Source organism: Rhinatrema bivittatum, chromosome 19 (assembly GCF_901001135.1).
Source record: "Rhinatrema bivittatum chromosome 19, aRhiBiv1.1, whole genome shotgun sequence".
In the NCBI taxonomy this organism is placed as follows: domain Eukaryota; kingdom Metazoa; phylum Chordata; class Amphibia; order Gymnophiona; family Rhinatrematidae; genus Rhinatrema; species Rhinatrema bivittatum.
In genome coordinates, this window is record NC_042633.1 from 7,803,442 (window position 1) to 7,817,542 (window position 14,101).

The window sequence follows — 14,101 nt, forward strand, 5'->3', positions numbered from 1 at the left end:
GGCTTTACCCAAGGCAAGTCTTGCCTCACAAATCTGCTTCACTTTTTTTGAAGGAGTTAATAATCATGTGGATAAAGGTGAACCGATAGATGTAGTGTACTTGGATTTTCAGAAGTAGTTTGACAAAGTTCCTCATGAGAGGCTTCTAGGAAAAGTAAAAAGTCATGGGATAGGTGGTGATATCCTTTCGTGGATTGCAAACTGGCTAAAAGACAGGAAACTTAAATGGACAATTTTCTCAGTGGAAGGGAGTGGGCAGTGGAGTGCCTCAGGGATCTGTATTGGGACCCTTATTTTTCAATATATTTATAAATGATCTGGAAAGAAATATGACGAGTAAGATAATCAAATTTGCAGATGATACAAAATCGTTCAGATTAGTTAAATTACAAGCAGATTGTGATAAATTGCAGGAAGACCTTGTGAGACTGGAAAATTGGGCATCATAATGGCAGATGAAATTTAATGTGGATACGTGCAAGGTGATGCATATAGGAAAAATAACCCATGCTATAGTTACACAATGTTAGGTTCCATATTAGATGCTACAACCCAAGAAAGAGATCTAGGCGTCCTTCTGCTTTGCCGATCGCACTAAGGGAAGGCCTGCGCAGTCGGCGCCCAGACCCGCCGGGGTAAGGCTCTTGAAATCTCCCTTCCCCCCGACGGATCCAAGTGCCGACCACGAGATTCTATTACCTGCGCCGCCCATCCGATAGCAGGCCTCCACGAGCGTCCACACTCTCCCCGAGTGCAGCCAATCACCGTGCTCGCCCGGCCAGCCTATCAGCGCGGCTCGAGAGGGTTTAAATCCCCGAGCCATGCCGGCGCTGCGCACCGCGCATCGCGTGCTGAAGGAGCGCACTGAAGGAGCACGTCAAAGGGGCAGGCCCCTTTGTGCGCCCCTTCGTGGAGCCCCGAGTGGAACCTTCTGCATACCCTTCCTGCCCAATATCTTTCCGCCTCATTCATTGCCCAACATCCTACTTTATTGGGCTCCAGTCTCAAGATCCAGCAGCCCTTCGTTTTCCAGCAATCTAATAAGCGACCGTGCTCAGCAGGCCATCACAGCCTCCTCCATAACCATTCCTACTCTAATTTTGCCCGTGGCTCTTCGCCCACCTCTCTAGCTACCATGCGCTCCTTCACCATTCCCATTACCTACAACCACCTGAGGAGACTTCCTAAGCCCTACACGCACTCTCTCAACCGCCAACAGAGGCTCATTCCATCTCGTTTTCGCCCGTCACCCAAATACTCGGCCTGGCACTATTCTCACTGACTTTATTCAATGCGCAATCTATCTCCAAGAAAACGCACATACTCAACGACCTCCTCTCCGAAACTAGACCAGACATCTGTGCTATCACAGAAACCTGGTTAAAAACCTCAGACACTGTACTAATAAATCAGCTCCCCACCCAAGCCTACGACCTCCTATCTATTCCCAGGCTCAAAAAAAGAGGAGGAGGGCTGCTCCTAGCAGCCAAAAAAGGGCTAGGCCTGACCCTTCAGGTCACTAATACCTCAGCCAATCTGGAATTTGCTCTCTTCAAATCAAAACACCTACTAATATGATTAATTTATGCTCCCCCAGGAATACTTGAGGCATACCCATCCCCCATCATTGAACTTGCTGCAAAACACCTTAATGCTGGAAAACCAGCCATCCTAATGGGAGACTTCAACCTTCACGTGGACATTCAACCTCGCTCCACTAACTGCGAAACCCTACTCACCTCACTCAGCCATATGGGTTTCAGACAAATGATCAATGATTCCACCCACAAAGCATGTCATACGTTAGACCTGATCTTCATAAATGAAGGAATACGGCCCCATTCCAACCCAACATGCCTACCGGTACCGTGGACAGACCACCGAATCATCACCTCTGCACTAGAGATTAAGGAGCACCCTCCTCAAGCAATACACTCTACCTCAGTTTCCCTCAGGAAACCGTGCACCAGAGAACTCCTCAGCTCCCATCTATCCAAGGAGCTAGTTCACCTTGACCTTTCAGACATCAACACAGCCACAACATCGTGGATTAACATTACCAACAAGGTCGCACATCAAGTGTGCCCCATGACCACGAAAACTCTCTATCCGGACAAGGACAACAGGAAACCTTGGTTCACCCCCGAACTGAAGTCGCTCAAACAGGAACTCAGATGTAAGGAACACAGGTGGCGTAATTGCCCTTCCACAACAACCCTCTTAGCCTATAAATCTTGCCTAAACTCATACAGAAACGTCATTAACAGAACCAAGAAAGATTTCTTCTCCAAAAAGATCCACCGCTTCATCTTTGACTCAAGAGCTCTGTTTTCCTATGTATCAGCTCTCACAAAACCAGCTACGCCCCTCATACCAGACGATCAAGCTACCAACAAAGCCAACGAACTGGCAGACTACTTCGAGAGAAAAATCACCTCCGTCATCACTCCCCTCAAGGGGCCCTCTCATCATCCATATTACTCATCCACCTCCGGTTCTCAACTTTCGCTCTCAACCCTCCAACAACATAATTCATCCCCAGCTTCTCTTGCCACCTTCGAGCTGACGTCTGCCTTAGAAATTGAAAACATCCTTAAGAAGATGAAACCTTCGTCTCATCCTTTAGACCACATCCCATCCAATCTGCTGTTCTCCATCCCTAACATCATTGCCAAACCTGTAGCAGACATCATAAACTGCTCTCTGTCGCAAGGCCAGGTCCCTGATCAATTCAAGCTTGCTATGCTCAAGCCTCTACTCAAAAAACCCAACCTTCCTCCCGGAGACCCAGCCAACTTCAGACCCAGAGCAAACTTGCCAATGATCGCCAAAATCATAGAGAAGGTTGTAAACAGACAACTATCCGAATTCTTAGAAGAAAACAACATCCTCACCTCAAACCAATTTGGATTCCGAAAGTCTCTGAACACCGAATCTTTATTAGCCTCGCTATCAGACACCATCCTCCTTAATCTTGAAAAAGGTCAACCTTACCTACTCGTACTACTAGATCTCTCCTCAGCGTTTGACACCGTGAACCACACTTGCCTCCTTCAGCGTCTAGCTGACATCGGCATCACAGGATCGGCGTTTGACTGGTTCAAATCTTTCCTTGAAAACAGGTTCTATAAGGTCAAGATCAATAACAAAGAATCACACCCTATCAGTTCAAAGTTGGGGGTACCCCAAGGATCATCCCTTTCACCAACTCTATTCAATATTTATCTCCTCCCACTCTGCCATCTACTAACCAACCTCAAGCTAACACACTTCCTATACGCGGATGACATACAAATCCTCATCCCTATAGCTGAATCTCTCCATAAAATGTGGTCTTATTGGAACAACTGCCTCTCAGCAATCAACAACCTACTCACCAGCCTCAACCTCGTATTAAACACCAACAAAACTGAGAATCCTCCTAATAGCCCCAGAAAACTGCATCCCGCTCAACCCTCCAACTTCCACCCAATGCTCTATCACTTCAACTTCCACCCAATGCTCTATCACTTCAATCGACCAAACATCACAAGTAAGAGACCTGGGTGTGCTACTAGACAACCAACTCAACTTCAGCAAGTTCATAAACAATACTACCAAAGAATGCTTCTTTAAATTGCAAGTATTAAAAAAATTAAAACCACTTCTGCACTTCCGAGACTTCCGCCTGGTACTACAATCCATCATCCTCCCGAAAATGGATTACTGCAACTCCCTCCTTCTGGGCCTTCCCGCTAGCACCATCAAACCACTTCAGATGGTCCAGAACGCGACAGCCAGAAACCTTACAAACACCAGCAAAAGGGATCACATCACCCCCATCCTCCAGAACCTTCACTGGCTGCCTATTAAATTCAGGATTCACTTTAAGACCCTTATGATGGTACACAAGGCCCTACACAACATCTCTCCCCTCAACCTAACTTTTCAACTGCAGCAACACATCACTAAAAGACCGATAAGAAGTGCCTACAAGAACATGCTACACACCCAGCCGGCAAAAACCTCAGACGTAGATCTTCAAACGATACGCGAGCGCGTACTTTTGTTCGTGCAGCAGGCACGAACAAAAGTACGCTGGATTTTATAAGATACGTGCGTAGCCGAGCGTATCTTATAAAATCTGGGGTCGGCGCGCGCAAGGCTGTGCAAAATCGGCAGCCTGCGCATGCCGAGCCGTGCAACCTGCCTCCGTTCCCTCTGAGGCTGCTCTGATTTCGAAGCGGCCTTGGAGGGAACTTTCCTTCGCCCTCCCCCCACCTTCCCCTACCTAACCCACCCCCCCGGCCCTATCTAAACCCCCCCCTTAGCTTTGTCGGCAAAGTTACGCCTGCTTTCAGCAGGCGTAACATTGCGCGCACCGGCCAGCAGCCCCGCTCCGTCCTCCGGTCCCGGGGGCTGGTCCGGAGGCCTCGACCACGCCCCCGGGCCGGCGCCACGCCCCCGGGCCCGCCCCCGAAATGCCACGGCACGCCCCCAAAACGCTGCGTCGTTTCGGGAACGCCCCGGATACGCCCCATCCCGCCCCTTTTCGAAAGCCCCGGGACTTACACGCGTCCCGGGGCTTTACGCGTGCCAGCGGCCTATGGAAAATAGGCGCGCTGGCGTGCGAGGGCCCTGCGCGCGTAAAATCTGGAAGGATTTACTCGTGCAGGCCTTTTAAAATCTGCCCCTCACTGAGGAAACGCGCCCTTTCCACTGCAGGTCCTCCACTTTGGCGACAGTTTCAGTTCCTTGTAAAATGGTGCGATATGTATTCTATACAGGAACATCGGTATATAAAAACTAAAAATAAATAAATAAATAAATAGTGGATAACACATTGAAATCGTCGGTTCAGTGTGCTGCGGCAGTCAAAAAAGCAAACAGAATGTTGGGAATTATTAGAAAGGGAATGGTGAATAAAACGGAAAATGTCATAATGCCTCTATATCGCTCCATGGTGAGACCGCACCTTGAATACTGTGAATAATTCTGTTCGCCGCATCTCAAAAAAGATATAATTGCGATGGAGAAGGTACAGAGAAGGTTTACCAAAATGATAAGGGGAATGGAACAGCTCCCCTATGAGGAAAGACTAAAGAGGTTAGGACTTTTCAGCTTGGAGAAGAGACGGCTGAGGGGGGATATGATAGAGATGTTTAAAATTATGAGAGGTCTAGAATGGGTAGATGTGAATCAGTTATTTACTCTTTCGGATAATAGAAAGACTAGGGGGCACTCCATGAAGTTAGCATGTGGCATATTTAAAACTAATCGGAGAAAGTTCTTTTTTACACAACGCACAATTAAACTCTGGAATTTGTTCCCAGACGATGTAGTTAGTGCAGTTAGTATAGCTGTGTTTAAAAAAGGATTGAATAAGTTCTTGGAGGAGAAGTCCATTACCTGCTATTAATTAAGTTGACTTAGAAAATAGCCACTGCTATTACTAGCAACGGTAACATGGAATAGACTAAGTTTTTGGGCACTTGCCAGGTTCTTATGGCCTGGATTGGCCACTGTTGGAAACAGGATGCTGGGCTTGATGGACCCTTGGTCTGACGCAGTATGGCATGTTCTTATGTTCTTATGGGATATTGTTCTGTTGCTTCCTGCCTGTGAGATTCTCCTGACTACACTGCTGGCTCATGGGTGGGAACATTTTCGACAGTAAGATTTTTATAAAGAGTTTGAAAACATGGCTTTTTAATCTAACTTTTAAGGATAGTATAATTAAATATTGATTGTTACAAGTAAGATGGTGGGATAACATCAAACAGGCAAACATTACATTTACCAGAATGGTCAAGATAGCTTTTATTCCAGTTTATATTTTATTGTATTATGTATATTATTGTAGTGCATATTTTTTTTATTTTATGGTGTGTTGTACTTTATAGTGGTTTTTATTTCATAATTGTATTACATAGAAGTTATGTTATATTAAGAATGTATTATTGTAAATTGCCATGCCCTTGGAATGGCAGTCAATAAATAAATAAAACAAGACAGGCCATGCACCATTTTTTGGGCATTTTATTGATCCTTCCTTGAACTGTCTCTGGCTTTTGTTGGTGTAGTTTACATAATTCATCCAATACTCAACATGAGATTACACCAGAGATCTGTACAGTACAGAGGTATTATTACTTCACTTCTTCCACTAGTAATACCTCTCTTTAGTTACCAAAGTATACTATTAACATATTGTTGACTACTGCTAACCTTTTCTATGTCTTTTCATAAAAGCCTTCCCAAAATAAAGACTGGCAAACTCCTGGAATATGGAGTGGTGATCCCAGACATCTGTTAATTAATGAAAAATAAATCAGAGTTGGATTCAAAGCAATGTGAACCTAAATTTGATTGATCAAGTCCATCCAGGTCAAATATTCAAATGGATTTCAATAAGATTAAAGAAGGCTCCTCCCATCATTACTTCTGAGCATTTTATCAATTTGTTATCTGTGAAGACAGAGAAGTATCACCTAACCTGTGTATAGTCGTCATGCCACACAATCGCACTGATGTTGATCTTGATGTCCTGGCCACTAGCTGCTCTAGAATCATAGTGGCCGATGTTTACATAGGTGAAGGAGTCACTTGAAGATAGGTGCCAGTTCAGAATATCATAAGGAACTGGCTGGTTGCCTTTTTGGTCAAAGAAAATCTCCTGGCCCATGGGGTTCTGGAAATGCACCTTCCATATGTAATGCAGGATCTGTACCGAGAAAAAGAGATACATTGATTTTATTCAGTGGCAGCTTGCCTTCATGGAGGAGATTTGTAGAGGTGTTTCTCATTGATTGCTCACTATAATTGAAACACATCACAGACCACTAAAATTGCTCCAGGTTTCAGCAGAGTTCTGTAGACAGCTCAGAACAGCATGATAGAAATGTGAATTGGAACCGGAATCAGTTCTGATTCCGGTTCCGATTCACATCGTGGTTTTTTTTTTCGCCGCAGGCGATAAACAAAAAACCCACCCCGACCATTTAAAACTAATCCCTTAGCTTCCCCCACCCTCCCGACCCCCCCCCCAAAATTTTTTTTACAGTTACCTGGTGGTCCAGTGGGGGTCCCGGGAGCGATCTCCCGCTCTCGGGCCATCGGCTGCCACTAATCAAAATGGCGCCGATGGCCTTTGCCCTTACCATGTGACAGGGTATCCGTGCCATTGGCCAGCCACTGTCACATGGTAGGAGCAATGGATGGTCCGCGCCATTTTTAAAGATAGCGCCGGCCATCTGAAATTGGTTTTACTGGGTCAACTTTACAATGGTGTACTTCATACCTAAGCAATAGAACTTTCCTGGTACACTTCAATTCCAACAAGTCAGATACATTAACTCTGGACACAGGTGTCCCACAGGGTTCCTCTCTTTCAGCGACCCTCTTCAATATTTATCTTCTCCCACTATGTCAACTTCTGTCTGGTTTAGGCCTAACATACTTTATCTATGCTGATGATATCCAGATAGCTTTTTTAACTAAGATAAACTTGTCTAATTTATTCTCTTATTAATTCATTGTTAATTATTATTAATTGATTTTTATATTTCTTTTATTGTTTTGCAGACTGTTATTCTTATTATATCTATTTGTAAACCATTGTGATGGCTAGTTCCAAATGACGGTAAAAAAAAGCTTGTAAATAAATAAATAAATAAATAAAGATGGACTGTCTGAAATGACTTTCTTGTTGGCCATCCTTGTCCAGGCAATAATGCGAGGCAAAAATGTGGTGGAAACTCCAGGATGCTGCTGAGCAAATCTCACGAATGGGTAGTGCCTGCAAGTGAGCCACCGAGACCGACATGGCCCAGACAGAGTGAGCTTTAACGTGGCCATCAAGTTGCAAGCCCACCTGTGCGTAGTTGAAAACAATGCAATCCGCTAGCCAGTGGGATAGAGTTTGCTTGGAGTCAGTGACTCTTAATTTTTTTCTGTCAAAGGAGATTAAAAGCTGAGTGGAGGTACGGTGGGGTGCTGTCCATTCCATGTAAAAGGGAAGCGCAATCCAATGTGTGCAGGGCATGCTCACCTTGGTGAGTATGATCCCTCAGGAAAAAAAGGCAACACTATGGACTGGTTGAGATAGAACTCTAAATCCACTTTGGGAAGGAACTTTGGGTGTGTCCGTAGGACCACCTTGCCATGACAAAACTTCGTATAAGGCGGGTATGACACCAGAGCTTGCAGTTCACCTATCCTGAGAGCTGATGTAACCGCAAGCAAGAAGATTACCTTCCAGGAGAGGTACTTTAGGTTACACGAGCATAACGGTTCAAACTGAGGTTTCATGAGTTGCAAGAGGACTGTGTTGAGATCCCAGGAAACCGCCGAGGGGGTGGGGGTGGGGGCAAGAAGGGGACTGCAGTTGTAGTAAGCCCCTCATGAATCTGCCCACTAGTGGATGGGAAGAAATTGCAGAACCATCTGAATCCCGATGGTAAGCTCCTATGGCACTGAGGTAAACCATCACCGACGTGGCCTGCAGACCTGACTCGGAGTGCGATAACAAATAGTCTAGTAGTGCCGAAGGGCAGCAAGAGAAGGGATCTAGGCCGTGACCCTCACACCAGAAAGAGAACTGCTTCCACTTTAGATTATAGGATTTTCTAATGGAAAGCTTTCGTGATGCCAGAAGGACACGAGATACCCCCTCCGACAGGCCGAGGGCCTCTGCTGTGATCTGGTCAACATCTAGGCCGTGAGGGCAAAGGCCCACAATTTGGAGTGATGGAGCCTGTCCTGGTCCAGGGTAATGAGGTCCAGAGCCAAACCCAGCCATATTGGGGGGCACAAAGCCATGTCCCGAAAAGTCTGGAACCAGACCTGGAGGGTCCAGCAGGAAGCAATCAGAATCATGGAGCCCTGATCCTGCCGCAACTTCTGGAGTGTCTTGCTTAGGAGAGGAATGGGTGGATAAGTGTACAGCAGCCCCTTGCCCCAGTTAAGGTATAGACTGCGGAGTAGCAATCTGTTATGAATCTGTAGCTGAAGACTCCTGATGGGGAAGGAGTAGCAATCTGTTACCAGCAGAGTGCTTGGAGAGGGCACCCAGCTGTAGAGGAATGTCTATAGGTGGATCCTTGGGCCGATGGCAGATGACTGCGCCCCCTAGAGGATATCCTGAGAGGGACCACCGGCTAGGCTTGGATATGGAGACAGACACAGATAGTTCTTTTATTAGACAGGATAGTAGAACCACCAGAGGTGGCAGTATTGAGCTGATATGCCCGGCAGGGCTGAAGTCCCTCAGGAACTGGAACAGCGATCCCAGGGTTGCTGAGCTGTAGAGAAACTATAGATAGTGAGTAGACAGGGTATGCTGTGTTCATAGCCAGAACTGGATGACAAAACTCACATAAGGTCTTAAGAAAGCTCAGTAGCTGGAAAGGGTTAGGCCCTCGAGGAGCGAGTACCTGGTTCCATGGAAAGCTCTGAGAGAGCGATGGTAACACACAAATGTCTGTATCTGTGATCGCTTCCAGGCAGTAGAGAATCTTCAGAGTGTTCAGGAACATGGGCCCTCGAGGAGCGAGTACCGGTTCCTATCGGCAATCTGAAATAAAGAAAAGAGAGCGAGGCCCCCGAGGAGCGGGTACCCCTGGTAAGTACAAGGAGGCAGAGTAGCTTGCAAGAAAAGCCTAAGCAATCCCCAGCAATCCCCTTGCTAACTCGAATCGTTAGTGAATACTGAGACCTTTTATATTGGAAGCGGATGACGTCATCCCAGGGGGACACCCCCGAGGTTCGCACCCTTGCTGATACATTAATTGGAGTGCGCGTGTGTGCGACCTTCGTCATCAGGCAACATGGCGGATCCGCAGCATCGTGCCAGTCCGGGGACGCTGGAGGGAGACGGCAAGAAGACGCTGCAGCAGCTAACCGTCCATAAGACCCGGAGGGAGTCACCACAGAGGTAAAGAGGGCGGAATGAGGGCGTCGAGCAGCAACAGTCACAACAGAGAGGCAATGACCCTGTCCCTCCCTGTTTGTTCAGGTACCACATGGCCACCTGATTGTTGGTCTGAACCAGAATTATCTTGTTCACGAGGAAGTCACGGAACAGTCACCCGCAGGGCATAGTGGATCGCTTGTAGCTCCAAGAGATTGATCTGGAGCTGTGACTCCTGAACTGACATCTATATAAATAAAAATGTAAATGTTCGTTTGTTCAAAATCTTATATTTCTGAAAGTTCTTCACCGATTGCTTTGTAATTTTGACACAACGTTGCATTCCAATACGCGCGTCTTTTTATATACCTATATTATATAGATGTCACACCTGTGACAGGTAAAAACATGCTTTTTGGGAAAAACAGCGCCATCTGTTGCATGTAAAAGCAACATACGCTATCTACAATATAAATGGGCTTTGACTGACGGACCGCAAATGCGCAGTAGAGAGCAGCTCTACCACGCATGTGCGGACCATTGAGCTCTGCGCTACGTGCTGGGTGTCATGGAGGGGAGGAGGAAAGGGCAGACGAGTCGTCGCTCCGAGAAATGGCTCAGCCCATTCCTCCACCGCTGAGGAAGGGGGGAGGGAGTAGGGACTGCCGGACAGTTACACACAGGAGGAGGAAAGGGTAGAAGAGTCGCCGAGCCAGTCCGTCCACTGCCGGGGAAGGGGGGGAGGGAGATGGGATGGCCGGAGCAGAGCAAATGCAGTAGAAAGCCGCTGTGAAGAGATCACAAGCAGCTGCATCCTGCAGCAGCCAAAGCGCAAAGAGCTGAACAGAGAACAGCTCGCCTTCCTCCCCTGCCCCCTTAGTCCCGCAGATAAGAGAAGCCAAGTAAATATCCCGCAACTGCAGAGGGGGGGGGGGGGAGGGAAGGCAGTGCTGTCAAGCCGCCCGTGGGTCTCAGCCACCACAGAAAGAGTTTACATGCGCATCGCTCCACCCCCACTCCCAGCAAAGCACCGTCACGAAAGTGAAAGCCAGAGCCCTGCTCCCTCCTCCCTCTCAAGCCCCCGATCAGATTTCTTACAGACACAGGTCTCCCAGAAAGAGCAAAGTAAGCTAGGCTACGTGTCCCAAATCTGTTGCAGTGCCTGCCGCCTGCCCTTTGCGAGGGGGGGGGGGGATGGAGTGTTTTCCTCACTTTCCCAGACACAACAGGCGGGGGAACTTTGCAAGCTCTTGCGAGTGCAGAGCAAAGACTTAGGTGGAGAGGGGACAAAAATATCGCCCGTTTTAACTGTGTGAGAGAGAAGTGTGTTAATGTGCGCTGAAGGTGAGTGTGAGTGCCAGAGAGAGAAGGAGACTACGTGAGGGATTGCGTATTAGAGATGTGAATCGTGTCCTCGATCATCTTAACGATCGATTTCGGCTGGGAGGGGGAGGGAATCGTATTGTTGCCGTTTAGGGGGGTAAAATATCGTGAAAAATCGTGAAAAATCGAAAAAACGTAAAATCGCAAAACCGGCACATTAAAACACCCTAAAACCCACCCCCGACCCTTTAAATTAAATCCCCCACCCCCCCGAACCCCCCCCCAAATGACTTAAATAACCTGCGGGTCCAGCGGCGGTCCGGAACGGCAGCGGTCCGGAACGGGCTCCTGCTACTGAATCTTGTTGTCTTCAGCCAGCGCCATTTTCCAAAATGGCGCCGAAAAATGGCGGCGGCCACAGACGAACACGATTGGACGGCAGGAGGTCCTTCCGGACCCCCGCTGGACTTTTGGCAAGTCTTGTGGGGGTCAGGAGGCCCCCCCCAAGCTGGCCAAAAGTTCCTGGAGGTCCAGCGGGGGTCAGGGAGCGATTTCCCGCCGCGAATCGTTTTCGTACGGAAAATGGCGCCGGCAGGAGATCGACTGCAGGAGGTCGTTCAGCGAGGGTTCCGGCGCCTCGCTGAACGACCTCCTGCAGTCGATCTCCTACCGGCGCCATTTTCCGTACGAAAATGATTCGCGGCGGGAAATCGCTCCCTGACCCCCGCTGGACCTCCAGGAACTTTTGGCCAGCTTGGGGGGGCCTCCTGACCCCCACAAGACTTGCCAAAAGTCCAGCGGGGGTCCGGAAGGACCTCCTGCCGTCCAATCGTGTTCGTCTATGGCCGCCGCCATTTTTCGGCGCCATTTTGGAAAATGGCGCTGGCTGAAGACAACAAGATTCAGTAGCAGGAGCCCGTTCCGGACCGCTGCCGTTCCGGACCGCCGCTGGACCCGCAGGTTATTTAAGTCATTTGGGGGGGGGGTTCGGGAGGGTGGGGGATTTAATTTAAAGGGTCGGGGGTGGGTTTTAGGGGGTTTTAGTGTGCCGGCTCACGATTCTAACGATTTATAATGATAAATCGTTAGAATCTCTATTGTATTGTGTTCCATAACGGTTTAAGACGATATTAAAATTATCGGACGATAATTTTAATCGTCCTAAAACGATTCACATCCCTATTGCGTATGTGTGAGAGGGATTGGGCATGAGTGTGTGAGGGACAGAGGGAGAGTGTATGTGCAAGAGAGAGAGAGGAAGCCTATGTAGGGGGCTGTATGAGAGAGAGAGTCTCTAACCCCCCCAGCTCTCCACTTATAGGTTAGAGTGGAAGGGGTTGAGTGTAGAGGGGAATGGGAGAGCAAAGGAGTTGGGGCCTGTAAGGATAGAGTGAAAGGGGTCTGAGCCTGTCTCTCCGCCACCGGGGAAGGGGGGAGGGCGTTGGGATGGCAGGACCTTTACGCCTCGCGAGATACTCCCTCAGCCACCGCTGCAGCTCCTACCACTGCTGCCGCCTCTGGCCCTTTGTGGTGCTGGGGGGGGGGGGGGGAGGAGTGGGGCAGAGCAAAGACGTAGGAGGAGAGGGGACAAAAATCTCGCCCATTTTAACAGGCTTAATGTCTTGTACTAAATATTTTACGATTCCATTTTAATTTTCCGATTGCATTATTAAATTGAATTTTCATAGATTTTGATTTATTTTCATTTTGATTTAATTATTTCATGTGACATTGCATTGGAATTGAGCTGTGTCGTTTACCATACCGTTCATTTACTGAGTATAGTTTATTTTTTCTTTTTTCATTCTTTTTCATTTCTAGAATTATGCGGTTTACATCTAGACACGGATTGCTTCTCACAATCTCTATATCTGCACAGACAATGGAACAACAAAAAATATTGTAAACCCACAAGCATTGTGAAATTAAAGATATTAGAAACGTGCGCTTTCTCTTTTCTTTCTTTTCCATTTAATCTGACTGAGCCACTGCAACGTGTGGCCGGGTACAGCTAGTAAGAACATAAGAACATGCCATACTGGGTCAGACCAAGGGTCCATCAAGCCCAGCATCCTGTTTCCAACAGTGGCCAATCCAGGCCATAAGAACCTGGCAAGTACCCAAAAACTAAGTCTATTCCATGTTACTGTGGCTAGTAATAGCGGTGGTTATTATCTAAGTCAACTTAATTAATAGCAGGTAATGGACTTCTCCTCCAAGAACTTATCCAATCCTTTTTTAAACACAGCTATACTAACCACTAACCACATCTTCTGGCAACAAATTCCAGAGTTTAATTGTGCGTTGAGTGAAAAAGAACTTTCTCCAATTAGTTTTAAATGTGCCACATGCTAACTTCATGGAGTGCCCCCTAGTCTTTCTATTATCCGAAAGAGTAAAAAACCGATTCACATCTGACCAGAGCTCTTGGGTGCGATGGCCCAGCACATGCGCTCCCCATTCCATCTGAGAAGCATTGTTGATGAGCATAGCCTGAGACTGAGCACTCCAAAAAGGAAAACCCTGATCCAGGTTCGGGGGGATTGTCCACCACAGAACGGATTGCCGTAGGTTGGTCGAGACAAGGATGCGAACACACAAATCCTGCAATGCCTGATACCACTGAGAGTGGAGTGTCCACTGTGCTCATCGCATGTATAGCGATGATGGGTGACATGTACCATCTCCGCCATGTGGCCCAGCACCTGGAGAAATTGATGAGCAGAGAAATGTGGGCAGTCAGAGACCTGCTGGGCAAGAGCAGCTAAGGTCTCTACCCTGTCTTGAGTCAGGAAAGCCCTCAACTGTATGGTGTCCAGGTATGCCCCAATGAAGTCCAGCTACCTGGATGGCTGGAGATAGGATTAGGGATATTTGATCAAGATTCCC

General features: G+C 47.6%; 1 protein-coding gene across 1 annotated transcript in view; it reads right to left on the minus strand.

Annotated features, from left to right (window-relative positions):
* The window catches only part of LOC115081109 (extracellular calcium-sensing receptor-like), a 116,626-nt gene that overhangs the window by 78,618 nt on the left and 23,907 nt on the right, over positions 1–14,101 (minus strand). The window contains exon 4 of the mRNA XM_029585622.1: positions 6,476–6,703. Within this exon, the coding sequence (XP_029441482.1) occupies positions 6,476–6,703 (228 nt within the window). The remainder of the gene's footprint in view (positions 1–6,475; positions 6,704–14,101) is intronic.